General features: G+C 45.1%; 1 protein-coding gene across 1 annotated transcript in view; it reads left to right on the plus strand.

The window, feature by feature from the left end:
• The first annotated feature begins 3,032 nt into the window (after positions 1–3,032).
• arhgap22 (Rho GTPase activating protein 22) overlaps positions 3,033–19,950 on the plus strand; it is a 248,890-nt gene continuing 231,972 nt past the window's right edge. Inside the window, exon 1 of the mRNA XM_033012859.1 lies at positions 3,033–3,160. Within this exon, the coding sequence (XP_032868750.1) occupies positions 3,127–3,160 (34 nt within the window). The 5' untranslated portion in view covers positions 3,033–3,126. The remainder of the gene's footprint in view (positions 3,161–19,950) is intronic.

Below are 19,950 nucleotides of genomic sequence, written 5' to 3' on the forward strand. Positions count from 1 at the left end.
TTCTGGTCACCCATGGTATAGAAGATATGTGATTGCCCCTGAGAGGGTCCAGAGAGAGTTCACTAGGATGTTGCCTAGGATGTGTAGGAAGGAATTGCAGATGTGTTTAAGAAGGAACTGCAGATGCTGGAAAATCGAAGGTACACAAAAATGCTGGAGAAACTCAGCGGGTGCAGCAGCATCTATGGGGCGAAGGAAATAGGCAACGTTTCGGGCCGAAACATTGCCTATTTCCTTCGCTCCATAGATGCTGCTGCACCCGCTGAGTTTCTCCAGCATTTTTGTGTACCAAGGAATTGCAGATGCTGGTTTACATTGAAGATAGACACAAAATGTTGGAGTAACTCAGCGGGCAGGCAGCATCTCTGGATAGAAGGAATGGGTGACGTTTTGGGTCGACCCGAAATGTCACCCATTCCTTCTATCCAGAGATGCTGCCTGTCCCACTGTGTTACTCCAGCATTGTGCCTGTCCCACTGTGTTACTCCAGCATTGTGCCTGTCCCACTGTGTTACTCCAGCATTGTGTGGTGCTAAGGCTGGACTGTCTCAATTATAAGGAGAGCTGGGTTTCTTTTCCTTGCTTTGGAGATTGTAAATGTTGCCCCCCAGGGTCCTGCTAATTCTTGACCCTCTCACCTTAACCCCATGTCCTCTGGTTCTTGATTCTCCAACCCTGGGTAAAAGGCTCTGTGCATTCACCCTATCTGTTTCCCACATTAGTTTGTTCACCTCTATAAGATCACCCCCCCTCAGCCACCTGCACTCCGAGGAATAAAGTCCTAACATGTACACCCTCTCCCTGTAGCTCAAGCCCTTGAGTCCTGGCATCTTGCCTATTTTACAGAGGCTTGATGAAAGGCAAGGTATGCCAATAGAGTTGGATAACATGGAGAGGTAAAAGGACATTCATGGTCCTCGTAAATCTCTGCCCACTTTCCAGCTTAAAGATGTCCTTCCTCCTTCAGTGTGACCTGAACACCACACTCTAAATGCAGCCTCACTAATATCTTCTCCAACGATAACATAGCGATCCAACCTCTATACTCAATACCTTGATTATGAAGGTTAACGCACAAAAGGTGTGGACATTAACACTAGTATAAAACACTCGGGCTAAATATTCTCTTTCGATACAAAACTGTAATTATTCTCTCTGTGGAACTCCTTATGCTTGCAAAATTGTGATGCATAGAACCGAGAAACAAAACACCAGTCATCAGTCCATGGAGATATTATGAAAAGAAATGTGCCGTGATTTTATTGTTTGCTGCACTGGAAAATCAGAAGTGTGGTTCCTTTGCAACGACTTCAACAACACATGGAAATGCTTTTATTATCCCTGCTAATGAAAGCGAGTTCCTCTCTCCCATCTCCAATTTGCACTTTATTTTATGATTGCCCTTTGGCTATGGGCAGTGAAAGATAATTACAAATCTCTACAATTTTTGGCCTTGGCTCTTACATCAGGACCTCAGGCACCAGACTGAAAATGAGTCTAATTCAAACAACATAAATTGAGCTTGCGTCTTTTTGTGTGTGTGTGTGTGTGCTACCAGACAGATTTATATCAGACAGAAGGTGACTGATGGTTTGTGTCTTCTGCGCGGAGGAGATAGCTCATGTAAAGTTTTATTGCATGCCAGTTTGGTGGATAAACTGCAAGTGAATGAGATTAAATGTGGATATTGGAGATTCCACGATGGTCTCGATGTGACCCCCGATCCCAATGATTGGTTACAATATGATGCGCTTTCGCCAATCAATGGTGAGGATACGATGTTTCTCAGCCAATGAATGGTTAAAGTATGGTGCTCCTCACCCAATGAATGGTTGGGATGCGATGCTCCTTAGCCAATGAAGGGTTACGATATGATGCGACCTAGACAATGAATGGCCATTATGCCATGATCCTTATCCCTTTTGACTGATGAAGATGTGGAAGTCACCCACATGAGTAATTGAGGTAAATAGACCATCAGGAAAGGTAAGGATAGACACACAATGCTGGAGTAACTCAGCGGGACAGGCAGCATTTCTGGAGAGAAGGAATGGATGATTTTTCAGATCGAGACCCTTCTTCAGTCTGAAGATAGACGTAAAATGTTGGAGTAACTCAGTGGAACTGGCAGTATCTATAGATGGAAGGAATGGGTAGTTTCAGGTCGAGACTCTTCTTCAGACCGAAGAAAGTTCTCGACCCGAAACGTCACCTATTCCTTCTCTGATTAGATGCTGCCAGTCCCGCTGAGCTACTCCAGCATTTTATGTTTATCTTCGGTGTAAACCAGCATCTGCAGTTCCTTCCTACACATTAGGAAAACTAAGGACTTTTGTAATGTGCGAAGAAAGATATGTGATGTTGGGCCGGATGAATTAGGGATGGAAGAGGCTCAACTCCAACACAAACATTACAATGGACCATTTGTCCTGCATGGCCTTGTTTTGTGCTGTAAATTGAATGTGGATATATTGGTAGCTCCAGGAGGAAACACTAAGATATGCCAAGCAAATAAATAAAGCAAGTTCTCAGATCCCCTAAAGCAAGAGGTACAGGTATTCCTTTCAGCTGCAATCCAACTCAGAGCAAAGTAGATGAGAAAACACACGACTGGGGATAATTTGAGTGTTCCTCCTGGCACGGCGCAGCCTTGTCCATCCTGATCTGTGTCCCGGTCTGGTCTTCTCGGCACTGAGTACGCAGAGAGCCCATTGATTCGATTTGTGGCGCAGTCACAGCTTACATTAGCAGGACAATGAACGCATGCTGCCAGTGTCATATCAAAGGTATATTAATAACACACTGGTCACGGGCCAATTAGGGAAAGAGATCCACCGTTCTCCCCTGATGTGCGCTCCGGTGATTTATCGACAGTAATCTCTCAAGTACTTAATGGTTCGTTTTGAGCAGAATTAATTCAGGGCTGGATAAATAATGCATCAGCGTTTATTTAGCTGGATGCGAGGCTTCATTCCTTGGCTGTCCGCGGGAGTGGATGGCACCACGGTTTCTCAGTGTTGTGGGGGAACCAGAGGCGAGGGCTTGCCTGCTCTGCAATGGGGCAATGGTACAAGGTGGTGTAGCGGGCAGAGTGGCGATAAAGCCTGAAGACGGCGACCTGAAAGCATGCTGAGTCCCAAGATTAAGCAGGTTAGAAGAGGTACGTACAATTTAATACTGACTGTTCCTTGTCATATACCTTTGGGCGAGTTAGAATGCAGTACCTGAGACCCGGGGTATTGGTACAATTGTGCAGGTTGCTGTACGATTCAGTGATACAGTTAAATTCATCACATTGTCTTAAAAAGGGTCTCGACCCGAAACGTCTCTCCTGTCCCGCTGAGTTACTCCAGCTTTTTGTGTCTATCTTCGGTTTAAACCAGCATCTGCAGTTCCTTCCTACAAATCACATTTTGTTATTATTTGACCATTGCATCCTTTCCAACGCTGCAGGTTGCTGCTCCTGAGACGCGAATGGTGATTTGTATCCCTGCTACTGAACGTGTGTGCAAAAAAAAAAAAGAAAGTGTCACTTGGGTAAAGTGTGCGCTCCAGTTGTAGAGAGCGCTTACAGTCGGGCGGGCAGGGTGGAATGAGCTTGTTGAAAGAGACGGGAACTTGGGCTGAAACCTCAAGTTTGAAAGACTCCACATCATTCCCGCTCCCATTCCACCTCCACCTCACCTCCCCGTCCCCCTCAACCTACAGGATAGCATTAACATGGGCGGGTTAGAATGCAGTTTGTTAAATGCATTACTAGAACAAGCCAATGCATCTGTCCTTGCAGATGCCGCTGCTTGGCTGAGCTCTGGCGCTGTCTAAACTTTGCTTGCTGTGGGCAGCTGAGAGCTCATTGCAAGATGTATGATCAGACTAATGAAACATTAACTCGGGGAGGCAGTCAGACAGCGTCGCTTGTTGCACTAACTGAAAGCTGACAGGCCGGGGACATGCAATCTCTCATCCCCCCGAATACTCCCATTAGAGCAATTGTCTTCAGAAGTAGCAATGCCCGTGAACCCTCCGCCTTGTCCGGATGCATCAGATCCAGCCGTCAGCAGAAAGGTAAAGCCAAAGGGGAAAATAAATCCTCATTTATTGATCTCTTCAGCAATAAAGCATTGACTGGCTGTCACGGGAATAGAAATGAAACGGGGTCTTCTGAAATGTGTTTTACAAATATTCCACAGCGTCTTTGTCGTATACCCCTGCCCGGCTTCTAGTTGACAACGTTGGTCTACAATACAAATCTCCTCCACCTCAAACTACTCCACTTAACTCAGGGATGATGAAACTCAGGCGCCAGTAGGGCGTGTGGAAACAAGGAACTGCAGATGCTGGTTTACAACAACAAAAAGACACAAAGTGCTGGAGTAACTCAGCAACGTCAGACAGTGGGCTTTTTGTAGGTTAATTGGCTTCTGTAAATTGTTCCTATTCTGTAGGATTGTGATTGTTGGTCGGCAAGGACTAGGAAGGGCCAGTTCCTGTGCTGTACTATTCTACATTGATACAAGGAATTGCAGATGCTGCATACCACAAAAAGACATAAAGTGCTGGAATAACTCAGCAGGTCAGGCAGCAACTCTGGAGAACATGAATAGGTGACGTTTCGGGCCTCGACACAATTCCGACTATGAAAAAAAATCGGGACAGCTTTATTGATAGGAAGGGTTTCGTGAGGTGTGGGCCAATGACTAGAAAAATGGACCCAACATGTCACTTATCCATGTTCCCCAGAGGTGCCGACTGACTTTGTGTCCTTTTCTGTACTGTTCTATGCTCTGCGGAGATGGGGACTGGGTTAATGTTGCAGGTAGATGGTGTTTCAGGTTGATGAGATACCATGGACCGGAGTTGTAACTATTTCTCTCTCCACTGATATTGCCTGACCTGTTTTTGTTTCAGCATCTGACATATAACACCGAGATGCTGTGTCAATTACAGCCCAGGTCTCTCAGAGCCCAACACACAATTACAACTTATAAAAGACATTAGGACAGATTTGGATAGGAAGGGTTTAGAGAGCTGGAGACCAAATGCAGGCAAAAGGGATTAGCCCAGTATGTCAACTTGATTTGGATAGACTGGATGGGCTGAAGGGGTGGTTTCTGTGCCGTACAGCTCTATGACTCCTGACCTGCCCAATGTTGACAATGAGTGACTTGGTCCCAGTAATTTTTATTTGTTCCCTGTCACGCCAAGGTGATATTTTAATACCAATAGAATGGCAGGAGAGAAGCGGCAAAGAGGAAGTTTATCATAAATCAAAAACATGTCCGTGGAACTAAAAGTGGTATAGGAAGGAACTGCAGATGTTGGTTTATTCCGAAGATAGACACAAAGTGCTGGGTCAGGCGGCATCTCTAGAGAAAGGGATTCCTCTGTGAATCCTGAACCAGCATCTATAGTTCCTTCCTCCACATTTTGTCTGCTCCACAGAAAAATCTCCTCCAGGTTTGCCTACTTTGAAGATGTTTTCCTTTCTTCGACGGCAGTTCTGTGAGACTCACCCTTATTGCTCCCCCTCTGTGATTCCTACAAGTCTGAAGATGGGTTCCGACCTGAAACGTCACATCCTTTTTCCCTACAGATGCTGCCTGACCCGCTGAGCTACCCAAGCACTTTCTGTCTATCTTCAAACTAAAAGTGGTGGTCGTTCTTGGTTCTTGGTCCTCCAAAATATTCCAAATGGAATTTAAACTGGAGGTGGTGGAGGGAAGACTTAAGCCAGAAAGGGTTGTTGGGAAGAAAGAGCTACCTTAAATTTAGTTGTATCTGGTTGGGTAACTATGGTAGGGTGAAGATTATTCCATGCTTTAATTGTGCGGGGAAATAACGAATTGCTGTACACATCTGTCTTGGTAGCTGGAATCTCAAATTGGATCGAATGCCCTCCTCTGCTCCTAATTGGGTTTGGTGTAGGTTGTGGAGAGGCATCACTAAAACCTGTTCCACATCGCCACCCGTTGACCAGGACTTGCAACTACAATCTCAATATTTACATAGATGATTCCATCATTAAATGAAAGCAGAAAATGCTGGAAAGACTCAGTTGGTCAGGCGGCATCTGTGGAAAGAGACACAGTTATTATCACCACTGGGAAAGAGAGAAAACTGTTATTCTTAGGCCCCCTTCGGTCATGGCTGACCATGGGTATCTCCATGGTTGGGGGACGCCAGTGCGTGACTTTGTTTAACGTGGGGAGACTGGTGCACACGGTCCTTGACAGATCTGGGTCAGGATCCAGCGGCATGGAGTCCAAGACGACCGGAGACCCTTTTCTGCTGCAGCCTTCATCCACCTTCTCAGCTGTTATGACGCTCCACTAAGGTCAGCCATCATCCTCCGCATGTTCCACCGTTGAGGTCTTGGTTGGATTGCTCTTTGTCAGAGTCCTCTCCCTTGACCTTACCGCCATGGGTGGCCCTACCAGGAGCATCGCTCCAGACGGCATCGCTCTTAGGATCTCAGGACGACACAAGCTTCTCCACCACAACAAGGTGACAATCCACGGATAGTTAGTACAAATGGAATATCTGTGATAGGGTGAGGATAGGATTGCTGTGGACATTTGCTTTGGAGGTCATATGATTGATGGGATAATTAGGGTAGAAAATGAGCAAAAGCTTTGTTGAACAGTTACAGAATGATTTAAAAAAAAGCTTCGTTTTATTTAGTTGAAAGATACAGCAATGGAAACAGACTATTTGGCCAATCAATTCCGCACCAACCAATGGTCTGGAGAACATGGAGGTGATGTTTTGAGCCGGAACCCTTCTTCAGACAAAACCAGCATCTTCAGTTCCATGTTATTTCTTGTCGGCTTTCTGCAGAGACCGCTCCCTCCGTAACTCCCTGGTCAATTTGTCCCTTCCCACCCAAACCACCCTTCTCCCCTGGTATTTTCCCTTGCAACCGCAGGGAATGCTACACTTGTCGCTTTACCCCCCTTGACTCCATCCAAGGACCCAAGCAGTCTTTCCAGGTGAGGCAGAAGTTCACCTGCACCTCCTCCAACCTCATCTATTGCATCCGCTTCTCTAGGTGTCAGCTGCTCTACATCGGTGAGACCAAGCGTAGGCTTGGCGATCGCTTTGCCCAACACCTCTGCTCAGTTCACAATAACCAACCTGATCTCCCGGTGGCTCAGCACTTCAACTCCCCCTCCCATTCCAAATCCAACCTTTCTGCCCTGGGCCTCCTCCATGGCCAGATTGAGTCCCACCGTAAATTGGAGGAGCAGCACCTCATATTTCGCTTGGGTAGTTTACACCCCAGTGGTATGAACATTGACTTCTCCAATTTCAGATAGTCCTTCCTTTCTCCCTCTTTTCCCTCCCCTTCCCAGCTCTCCCACAGCCCACTGTCTCTGCCTCTGCCTCTTCCTTTCTCCCCCCATCCCCTCATCAGTCTGAAGAAGGGTCTCGACCCGAAACGTCACCCATTCCTTCGCTCCATAGATGCTGCCTCACCCGCTGAGTTTCTCCAGAAATGTTGCCAACCTTCGATTGTTCCAGCATCTGCAGTTCCTTCTTAAACAGTGTTAGATCATTAGTGCTTTCCCAGATACACTAGAAAATAAATCTGATTCGGACAGTGTCTCTCACACACAGGGTACGGGAACTGTGCACCACAGGGAAAATAACACTTTCCTTGAAATCTTTCACAGTTTGAACTTTCTTTTCACAGTGAACCTGCCAATTGAAAATATATTTAAAGCAAATTGGATTTTTTTTTTTACAAGATTAACTGGTAACTATAACAAAGTACACGCTGCAGGAAGGATGATTGAAATTGCTCACAATGGAAAACATTAATGAAGCAAATGCATTTAGATTTTCAAAAGATGTTACATTAATGAAAATGTTCTATTTGAATGCATTGGCACTGTTTGTAATCTTGTCAAGTGGAATGTGCTGAGTGCTTGTACACATCTTTGAAGCTTGGGGCAGCAAGGTGGTGTAGCGGTAGAGTCAGTCGCTGTCTCACTGCGCCAGAGACTCTGGTTCAATCCTAACCACGGCTGTTGTCTGTACAGAGTTTGTACATTCTCCCCGTGACCTGCGCGGGTTTTCTCCGAGATCTTCGGTTTGCTCCCAAGACGTACAGGTTTGTAGGTTAATTGGCTTGTTATCAATGTAAAATCGTTGATAGTGTATGTAGGGTAATGTTAATGTGCGGGGATCGCTGGTCGGCGCGGACTCGGTGGGCCAAAGGGCGTTGTATCTCTAAACTAAAATAAACATGTTATAGAGACCAAGATGCATGCTGCTGCAGTCATGCTTATTTCAATAAGAAAAATAATGCAGAATTTTCACCGATATGTCAGCTGTTACTTGAAGAAAAACAAGTTTACACGTTGCCTTTTAAATGAAGGAGTTAAAATAAGCAATCTAGGCCCTAAATTCTGCCTTCTCTACCAAAACTACCCGCCACCTCACTTTTTCATTGCTCTTCAATGGCCCCATTCTTTGGTTCACCTGCCTGTGAAAGAACAGCACAGGAACCAGGTGACATTTGGTGAATCTTGTCCGATGATACTGTAACACAGCGGTGCTTAACTACGTTAAAATCCTCATGTAAATGAATGGTCGTGTTGAACAATCGGTGTGAAACACTGCAACTACCAGCAAGGCCATTCGGCCCATCAAGTCTACTCTACCATTCAATCGTGGCTGATCTATCTCTCCATCATACCCCCATTCTCATGCCTTCTCCCCATAACCCCTGACACCCCTGGTCATGGTGTCGTGGAAATAGGCTCTTCAGTCCATCTAGCCCATACCAAACAGGATGCCCCCTCCACACTCGCCGTACACATTGGGAAGAATGGGTGCAAATAAGGATTTGTACACTTGGGATCACCTTCCAGAATCAAGTCCACTCACAGGTAGGAATGTTACAAAATTTTGAGATTTTAAAAATCAAGCCTGTAATCTATCCCAACAGATAAAGCATTTAAAAAACTTTAATATTTACTTAATTCACTTTCATATCTTCAGTATTGAAAAAGTTATGGTCATTTTCATACTAGGAAATTAGCATCTTGTTCCCTATTGTTTTCTATTGACTTATCTCAAAAGCTGTGATCGAGGACAAGGGCCATTTTACACAGACATCAGTTATGTTCAACATGGCAGAGGCCACAATCCGATCTGTATGTACTGTGGAAGTTTTTAGTCAGATATTTAGCATGAAAACAGTGATCATGGATAGACAATTATACAATACGGATAATGATCCAGTTGCCGATATCGGGGCCTAATTTACTTATTTCGCATCATCAGATTAAAATTAAATTACACCAAAAACAAGATAAGATGTTAAATAAACGGCCTACATTCCTTTTGTTTTAGCCTGAACTTGCAATCTGTGGTTTTGAAGGCCTTGAATTCGAGCCCCGTCTTTCAAATCCAGCAATTCAATAGACCAGCAACGTGTTGAAAAAAAAACAGGAATGGATGACAAAACGGGATTTCTTCTACATTATAAGCTTGTTGTAAGAGGAAATCCCTCCCTGACAACAATGAAAAACCTGCAGTTTACTCACCCCCCCCCCCCCCCAGTCTCTCGAGCCCCGTGCACAGCTGTCGGCAGATCTGGAGCTGCACCGATGGCAGGGATTGTAACAACGCTATTACAGGGCAACAACTTCTGAGACTGTTCATTCACCCGATCAATTTCCCCTCATGATTTTATATTAATCTATTAAATCATCCCTTTGCCTACTGTGCTCCAATCAATAAAGTTCTAGCTTGCATAATCTCCCTATAGCTCAGGCTGACAAGTCCTACCAACATCCTTGTAAATCTTTAGACTTCAGAGATACAGCGTGGAAACAGACTCCTCGGCCCACCGATTCCACGCCGACCAACGGCCACTCTGTACACTTGCACCATTCTACACATTAGGGACAATTTACAATTTTACCCAAGCCAATTAACTTCCAAACTTGTACGTCTTTGGAGTGTGGGAGGAAACCGAGGCAACCAGAGAAAACCAACATAGGGAGAACGTACAAACTCCATACAGACAGCACCTGTAGTCCGAATCAAACGTGTGTCTCTGGTGCTGGCAGCAACACTACCATTGTGCCACCGTGCTGCTCACAGATGAAACAGAAGAAAGAAAATAAGTACATGTCATTAATCTTGCTACTGAAAATTGGTGTCATTATTAAGGTATCTTTATACAAACTCTGCCAGTAACATTATTTACTCTCAGATGGTTCGAGCAGCAGAGTTGAGAACTGATCAGCATAATTAATGCTTGATGTGCAGGTTTTAAGCTATTTCTCAGCAAAGCAAATGTGCGTTGCTGGTCGGCTACAGATAATGTCAGTGATGTGTTGTATTCATCAACTAGAGGTTTCAGTTTTCATTGTACACATGATGTTATCCTGGAAATACCTGTCTGATGCAGGGAATTCAAGCTGGTTGTAACTCTTCAACAGTGTGTGAAACACAATCCATAGTTAAGCCTCTGTCCTCCCCCTCACCTACCAAAATGCCTTAAACCAAGGAAATCTGATTTTGAACCAATAGACCAGACCGAGGAGAAACTTTGTGTAGGAACTGCAGATGCTGGTATAAACCGACGATAGACCCAAAAAGCTGGAGTAACTCAGCGGGTCGGACAGCATCTCTGGAGAATAGGAATAGGTGACGTTTCAGGTCGAGACCCTTCTTCAGACTGAGTCAGGGGAAAGGAGAAATGTTGTTCATTATGTTGGATGGGGTGCGGTGGGTTAGGTGATCAAGGGACACAGAGGAAATACATGGCTGCGGTTTTCGTTGGAACCATAGCGTGATAGGGTCGCCTTAGTGGGTCCATTTGTCCTTGTTCAACTAGGAATATCTAAGTGGATCATAAGGGGTCAGGTGTTCGTCATCTTGCCCTTTGAGCCTGATTCACTGGAGATCATGAGAACGCAAGTGAATCAGAGTTGACCATCAATCACCCACTATTCAGTATGATCCGGGGTTAACTTCCTGTGCCAGTTCCTTACATCTATCTACACACTGCTAATGATCCAGCCACCACCACCCTCAAGTGCAGAGAATATCTGGGATTTTCATATACCTCAAATTTACAAGGCGGCCTCCTTATTTTGTTGCTGTGTCACTGTGCTGTGACTCTCCCACTAACAAAAGCATCTCAACTTCTGCCGTATCAAGTCTCCTTCAGATGTTAACATTCTGCCCAGTGATGCAGTGGTGGAGTTGCTGCCTGACAGCACTAGAGACCCAGATTCAATCCTGACCACAGGTCGGTCGGTGGCTATATGGAGCTTGTACGTTTTTCCTGTAACCACGTGGGTTTTCTCGGGGTTCTCCAGTTTCCTCCGATATTCCAACAACATGCTGATTTGTAGACCAATTGGCATCTGTAAATTGTCCCAGGAGCGCACGATATAAAGAGTGCACGGGTGATCGCTGATCGATACGGACGATGGGCTGAAGGCGCTGTTTCCGCTCTGTATCTCTAAAAAATAAAATAAAATTCCCAAAAAATAGGGTTGCCCATGTTCTTCTAAGCTTCAAGGAATATGGGCTCCAACTGCCTCGCCACTGTTGCTAGAACAACTCTCTCATGCCAGGAATAAGCCTGGTGCAACTGTTTTGTCCTGCCTCCAATGCTACATTAGATGGACACTAATGCTGGAGTAACTCAGCGGGACAGGCAGCATCTCTAGACATAAGGAATGAGTGACATTTCAGGTCGAGACCCTTCTTCAGACTGACAGACAATGCTGCAATATCCTTTTTTAGCATTCACACAATAATGCTACAATATTCTTTTAATAGAAAAGGGAACCAACATTGTGCACAGTATTAAAGGTGTGGCCCCACCAACACCTGTGTAACTGTAACATAATCCTTCCTTTTCTTATGCTCCAAACCCTGTCCTCATTATTTTCAGACGGCACATTTTATTCCTACACAGCACAATCGAGAAAAACATGCTCCTTACAGTACATCTTGTCTGTCAAAGTCTCTTGAGAATTTTGGAAGTTGCAAAGTGATTGCCTCTCAATCTTCTAAACTCCAAAGAATACAGTAGCAGTTTACTCAATATCTCCTCATACAACTAATTTGCCATCTCCAAAACAAGCTTTGTGAATCTCCATTGCATTGCCTTTAACCTAGAACATGGAATAGTACTGCACAAGAAAAGACCACTCGGCCCATGATACCTGTGCTGACCATGATGCCAATCCAAAATAAATCCCATGCAATACCAAGGAACTGCAGATATTGGTTCATATTTTGGGATGGCACGACGATAGAGTTGCTGCCTTGCAGTGCCAGAGACTATGGGTGCTATCTGTATGATATTTGTAACTTCTCCCTGACTGCGTGGGTTTTCTCCGGGTGCTCCAGTTTCCACCCAAGACATCCAGGTTTGTAAGTTAATTGGCTTCAGTAAAATTGTCAATTGTCCCTAGATGGATGCATAGTATGAGTGAGGGGAGATCGTGGACAGCACCCACTCGATAGGCCGAAGGGCCTGCTTCCACGCTTTATCTCTAAAGTCTAAAGTTAAATTCTACATTTTATACTAAAGTCCAAACGGAATCATCCTACCACAACTAGAGAGCAATCTTGAACTACAATCCATCTCACTGATGACCCTCGGACTATCTTTGATTGAACTTTGCTGGCTTTACCTTGCACTAAACATTATTTCCCTTATCTATATACTGTAAATGGCTTGATTGTAATCATGTATTGTCTTGTTGCTGTCTGGTTAGCATGCAGAAAAAGCTTTTCACTGTACCTCGGTACACATGATAACAAAATGCTGGAGTAACTCAATGGGTCAGGCAGCATCCCTGAAGAACATGAATAGGTGTTTCTAAGTTTCTACAATATCTGCCTGTTCATATATCTGTCTAAATGCCTCTTGAATGGTGCTATTATATAGCAAGAACATGGTAGTTTGACTAACATGGTTGTTCTTACATGGAAGGACACAAAGTGCTGGAGTAACTCAGGGGGTCAGGCAGCACCTATGGAGAACATGGATAGGTGACGTTTCAGGTCGAGACACTTCTCCGGACTGGTTGCAGGGGGGGAGAAGAAAGTTGGGTAAGAAGAGATGCAGGACAAAATGTGACAAATAATAGGTGGGTACAGGCATGGGAGGTTTTGATAGGCAGATGGTTGGAACCAAAGCTGGAGATAAGAAAGGAAGGTGTGAGACAGGTTTGAAGAGTTGTGAGTTGTGGAGGGAGGGTAGCAAGGGGGTGGGGGCTGGGGGTTGGCGGGAGGGGGTTAAATAGGTGGAAGTCCAGGTGGGGTAAAGGGGAGGGGAATGTTGGGGGGATGAGAGGAGGGGGATTGGGAAGGAAGGGTGGGGGGTTTGCCTGAGCGGGCGGATGGTTACGTACTGTCGGGTTGTAAGCTGCACAAGCAGAATATGAGGTGCTGTTTCTCCAGTTGTGTGTGACCTCTCTCTGGCAATGGAGGAGGCACAGGACAGAAAGGTCAGTGTGGGAATGGGAAGGGGAATTAAAACGGGGGGTGGGGGTTAGCAACTGGGAGATCCAGTTGGCTTTGGCGGATCCAGTGGAAGTGTTCAGCGAAACAATTGCCGAGTCCACGCTTGGTCTGGTCAATGTACAGGAGGCCGCGTTGGGAACAGCGGGTGCAGTAGATGAGGAGGGGCACGGGTACCTCTGTCTCACCTGGAAGGACCTCTGGCATCTCTGGATGGAGGCTTAGAAGGAGGTGGAGGGACAGGTGTTACATCTCCTGGTGGTGCTAGCAAAGTACCCTGCAACCTTCCATGGAGCTAGGATGTGATGCCATATGGACCTTTTTTTATTAACAGGGTATGAATCTAATCCTTTTTAGATAAAGCCTTTAATCTTTGATCTCTAATCCCAGGCAGTACATAACATTATCCCTTCCTCGTTGTAAATTCCAGGTTGTTTGCATCAATGACTTGTCATAACACACTTTCCTTCTTTTTAATCACTCTCCCACTGTTACTTGCCAGCCCCTTGGTTCCTGGCTCCTGCACGACATTCCTGGCTCCTGCACGACATTCCTGGCTCCTGCACGACATTCCTGGCTTCCCAGCGGATGCTTTCAAACATCCCACACAGCACAGACACATCCCACTTTTTTGGCTAGCGAGTGAAGACCCCCAAACGCCGTCTCAAAACCTACCCTTTGCTATAATCCTTCACCACCTGGCAGGCATGGTGGCGCAGCGGTAAAGTTGCTGCCTTACAGTGCCAGAGACCTGGGTTCGATCCTGACTACGGGTGCTGTCTGTACGGAGTTTGTACGTTCTCCCCGTGACCGCGTGGGTTTTCTCCGAGATCTTCGGTTTCTCCCACACTCCAAAAGCGTGCAAGTTTGTAGGTTAATTGGCTTGCTATGAATTTAAATTGTCCCTAGTTTGTGTAGCATAGTGTTAAAGTGCAGGGATCGCTGGTCAGCGCGGACGGTGGGCCAAAGGGCCTGTTTCCATTCTATATCTCTAAACTAAACTAAGCTAAACCTGAGGAAATGTGTGTATACCTGATCTATTCCTCTCATGATTTTATACACCTTGATAAGATCACCTCTCATGCTCTTACGCTCCAAGGAATAGAGTTCCAGCCTGCTCAACCTCTCCCTGTAGCTCAGACCCTCGAGTCCTGGCAACATACTCGTAAATCTTCTTCATATCCTTTCCAACTTGACAACATCTTTCCTGTAACATGGTGCCCAGAACTGAACACAATACTGTGGCCGTACTGTAAATTGTGGGCATAAAGTGTGGCCTCACCGACATCTTATATAACTGCACAGTGTTAAGTGCATCTTTTACAATCCTGGTCTTTGGCTTTGGTATTAGTTCCCAACTCACCAGGCCAAAGCTAACTGTGCCATCTGGGAAAAAAATCTTTGTTATCTCGGTGGTGCTCATGTCCGTATCTGAGCTCAGTGAAGAGACAACAGATGATCCAGTCATTGATGTCTTTGGCTACTCCATTTATTCTGTTCCTCCACTCAGCATACCTCTAACAGTTTCACTGCTGCAAGGGACATTGAAATATTCTGAAGTGCCATGAAGATGAGGATGTTGCCAGGACTAGAGGGTCTGAGCTATGGGCAGAGGTTGCGTGGGCTGGGACTCTATTCCTTGGAGCGCAGGAGGATGAGAGGTGATCTTATAGAGGTGTATAAGGTTGTGAGAGAAATAGATCGGGTAGATGCACAGTCTCTCTTGCTCAGAGTAGGGGAATCGAGGACCAGAGGACATAAGCCTAAGGTGAAGGGGAAAAGATTTATTAGGGATCTGAGGGGTATCTTTTTCACGCAAAGGGTGGTGGGTGTATGGAACAAGCTGCCAGATGAGGTAGTTGAGGCAGGGACTATTACAACATTTAAGAAGCAGTTAAACAGGTACATGGATAGGACAGGTTTGGAGGGATATGGACCAAATGCTAGCAGGTGGGACTAATGTAGCTGGGACTTGTTGGCCGGTGTGGGCAAGTTGGGCCGAAGGGCCTGTTTCCGCACTGTATCACTCTATGACTCTACGACCCTCGTCTTTCTTATGCCAAACCCCAGAACGAAATGTAATGAGCTTGCGTGATCTCTACATCCAGTTCATTCTAAATTCTAGTAAACCCATGGTGAAAGTCAAGAAGTGCAATGAGCAGAGTTGAACATATGCTGTAGCATACAATTACAGCCTTCTCCCACTCACAGTATCCTAATTAACCAAACGTGCCGTCTGATCATGTTAAATCAAAGTGGCATTTATAGTAATTCGACCTTCACTTAAAATGCTATTGGACAGAGCTACTTATTTCTTCTTTTTACTGATGACATAATCGACATAAAAGACTCTTTTTAGAATTTTAGCAGTATTTATTTTTAATCTCACTTAGTCAGAGTGTTGGACCATCTTTATTCTCTGCTTCCTGTTGAATACTTTATTCTCCAACCAAAGCATTTTGGGCTAATTCCTCATTTCTGCAACAGGAGCGAAAAAACAGGACATAATGTATTTCATTTTTGGTTTGAGAGTCAAACGCCCTACATTGTAAAGACACCGACATCATCAGCAGCAACTGAACACTCAGAGAGGTGGGTGTGTGTATCACAGATTGACCGCTTAGATAATTTTAAAACAGTGCAGTCCTCATTTAGCGTACCTTGTTACATGGTGGTTGTGGCTATATCATGGGTATTTTCCAGTCGTTAAAGGGGATGTGTTCTATTTGATTGCAATATCGAGGGCAATGGCTGTCTTTGACTACGGAGAAGTACATCTGTTGATCCTTTCACATTACTAATTGTGTTAGATTTTATTAGATTTACCAAGTAAATGGATTAAATGACTGGGCGGGGTGGTGGCAAATGGATTATCATATAGTAAGTGTGGCACCACATGAATCAGGAGCTGTGGACTCATGACTTGTTGAATCATTGTCAATGAAAATGTACAACAGGGTGTACAGAACACTGATGTCCATAGAACTGAACGCTGGTGAGAGTCAGTGTTTGTGGGAATTGTCCTTCACTGAGAGATGGTGAGACTCTACTCCCGTCGGCGTTAGTGTGTGTGTGGAACCCACTCCACAGGGAGAGTTGTCCCACTTAGGAGCCCTAACCAGCAACCTCTGGTGACCTTGCCCGCCACCCAAGGTTTCCATGAGGTCACCGGAGGTTTTGGTCACTCTCCCTAATGGTCGAAAGTGGTTTCCGCGTGGTCGAGGCTTCATCTAGGTTGCTGCTATTTTTTCATCATGTTTAAAACTGGCCTCGACTAAAAATAGGTTGCCGTTTTAAAAATCGATCATTTTTTAGTCGCAGGTCTAGTCGAATCCGGTTTTCTTCATAGTCGAGGGAGGTTTTCAACATATGCGTGGGAGGTGATAGGAGGTTGTAGGTCACCTCGACCTTGATTTTTTTTTGGGTGGTGGGCAAGGTCACGAGAGGTTGCTGTTTAGGTCTCCTAAGTGTCTGAATAACTCTGTAGGGTAAGAAACAAACTACTGGAGGAACAGCTGGTTGTACGGCTTGTGTGAGCGGGAAATGAATTGTTGACGTTTTGGGTTGAGACCCTATATTAGAGACAGCATAGTGGCACAGCCAGAGACCCAGGTTCGATCCTGACCTCAGGTGCTTTCAGTGTGGGGTTTGCATGTTCTCCCTGTGATCGTATGGGTTTCCTCCAGGTGCTCCGGTTTCCTCCCACATCCCAAAGACGTGCCTGTTTGTAGGTTTATTGGCCTGCAAATTGCTTCTAGTATGTAGGGAGTGGATGCGAAAATGGGATATCATAGACCCAGTGTAAATAGGTGATCAAAGGTTGGCATGGATTCGGTGGGCCGAATGGCCTGTTTCCATGCTGTATCTTTCAAATCAATTTTAACCTTCCAAAAGTTTGTCATTATTTATAATTTTAGAGGTTCAATATGTTTTTATGTGCTGTTTCTCTATATTCTGAAAGCTTTTCTCATTGATTTCAGTTATATCTGCAACGCAAACTTAACTACAACAGATATTTTGTTGAATAGCCCGTGATGTTTGTTGGAGTTTGTGGGTACAAATTAGTAGCTGTGAGTTATCAAATGCAGTGTACTTTGCAGCATGGAGGGTGTGATAGAATATCAATTCAATGAAAATCATCCTGCATTGCTATTTATTACATATTTCCAGCGGCTTCCTTCTTTTTCTTATTTCCTTTGCTCAAATAAGAATTATTTCAGACCAGTCCGTGCCAGTTTAAAGAGCAATCCTACTCCCCAACTCATATTCCACAATTCTATTCCACCCACATTCTCATCACCAACTCCCCTTCCAAAAGCCCCCTACCCTCCAGGTTCTTCCACTTCCCTGCACAGAAGGGGCAATGTATTGCTCTCGATTAACCTTCAGTTTGCATGGCTTTGGGATGTGGTAGGATACTCGGGCACCTGGAAGAAACCCATGCAGATGCTGTTCAGTTACTCCAGCACCTTGTTTCAGTTTTAAGAAGGAACCGCAGATGCTGGAAAATCGAAGGTAGACAAAAGTGCTGGAGAAACTCAGCAGGTGAAGCAGCATCTATGGAGCGAAGGAAATAGGCAACGTTTCGGGCCGATGAGAGAGAGTGGTGAGTCTGTGGAATTCTCTGCCTCAGAGGGCAGTGGAGGCAGGTTCTCTGGATACTATCATGAGAGAGCTAGATAGGGCTCTTAAAAATAGCGGAGTCTGGGGATATGGGGAGAAGGCAGGAACGGGGTACTGATTGGGGATGATCAGCCATGATCACATTGAATGGCGGTGCTGGCTCGAAGGGCCGAATGGCCTGCTCCTGCACCAATTGTCTATTGTCTATTGAAACGTTGTCTATTTCCTTCGCTCCATAGATGTTGCCTCACCTTGTTTAGTTTGTTTAGTTTCTTGTCACATGTACCGAGGTACCATGAAAATCTTTTGTTGCTTGCTAACCAGTAGGCAAAAAAGACAATATATGATTGTAATCGATTCATTTGTAGTGTGAGAATAATGTTTAGTGTACTGCTTGGAGCTGTACTTGCATAGGTCGGGGTTACTAACACTCCTGATGCTCCACGAGTCTGCACAAGTGAAGAATTCATCTCCAGAACACACTGCTAATGACCCAGAGGAAAGACTATAGGTGCATTAAGGACCCTTCCAACTTTCCACGACCTAATTCACGACCTCGGCCGAGTTTGCCCTTGACTCATATCACAGCATGGTCGTCACAAGGTCGTAGGTGGTCGTAGGAGGTCGTAGGTAGGTCGAGGTAGGTCGTGATGCTAGTCGTGGGTACTCGAGGTATCAAGTAGGTCGGGGTGTTTTTCTAGCCTGATGAAAAATGTCCACGAGTAAAAAAGGTCGTGAATTAGGTCGTGAAAGTGGGACAGGCCCTTTAAAAGTTTCTTTTATTCTCGTTGAGGACTTCAAGGAAGAAAGGTCTCGACTCGAAACGTCACCCGTTCCTTCTCTCCAGAGATGTTGCCTGTCCCACTGAGTTACTCCAGCATTTTGTGTCTACCTGAGGGCTATAAAATGGTTTTTGCTGCAGTTTTCCGCCAGCAGATATTCACGCTCACTGAACGTGCAGTCTAGTTGATGCTGCCAGTTCTACTCTCATTAACTTCACTAGAATACATTTCAGAACCCAGTCACTGTGGCTGCAGGTAACTGAGGATCGCTCACTGCCCCTCCGCTCCTGCTACCCTTGTCTAATTTCACAGGGGCAACACTTGTCGGAAAAACAGTTCGATTTGATTTCAAACCCAGACTATTTTTCAATTAATGTTCATAATTGTTGCCTACCTCTGAATAGTAACATTTGAATTTAACTAAGTAAAGATCATGACATCATTTCACATTGTTTGGAAGCATCCTGAGGTGGTAGCAAGTGGCATCTTTGGAGGGATAGTCCCTCCACGGAGGCTGCCTGATCTGCTGAGTTCCACCAGGGATTGTATTTTTGCACCAGGTTGCTGCACCTGCCGTCTCTTGTGTCTCCATAAACGTTATGGTCCAATTAATTTCCTCCACTGAACTTTTTCCTAGTGTGGCTCAAACCAAAATTATTACAATTTAGGTTTTTGCAGAAAATCCCGAAATGAGGATATCAATTGAATTTTGCAGTTTGTAGTTTGCTCAAACATACACGCTATGTTATTTTTCAGGGAATCACTGTGATCTGGCTAACCATTGACAGTAATAGGTAGAGTCCAGTCATAGAGTTATAGTCATAGTCATACAGCATGGAAACAGGCCCTTCAGGCCAACTTGCCCAGATCCACCAACATGCCCCATCTAGAACGTCCCACCTGACCCATAACCCTCCAAACCTGTGCTATCCATGTACCTGCAGATGTCTATCAATTTATGTTTACATTGTGTAATGGCAATTTCTAGCTTTCCAGTGTCTTCTTTTCCGTTGCCATTACTACGCAGGTCAGTAGGAGT

This window comes from Amblyraja radiata, chromosome 37 (assembly GCF_010909765.2).
Source record: "Amblyraja radiata isolate CabotCenter1 chromosome 37, sAmbRad1.1.pri, whole genome shotgun sequence".
In the NCBI taxonomy this organism is placed as follows: Eukaryota; Metazoa; Chordata; class Chondrichthyes; order Rajiformes; family Rajidae; genus Amblyraja; species Amblyraja radiata.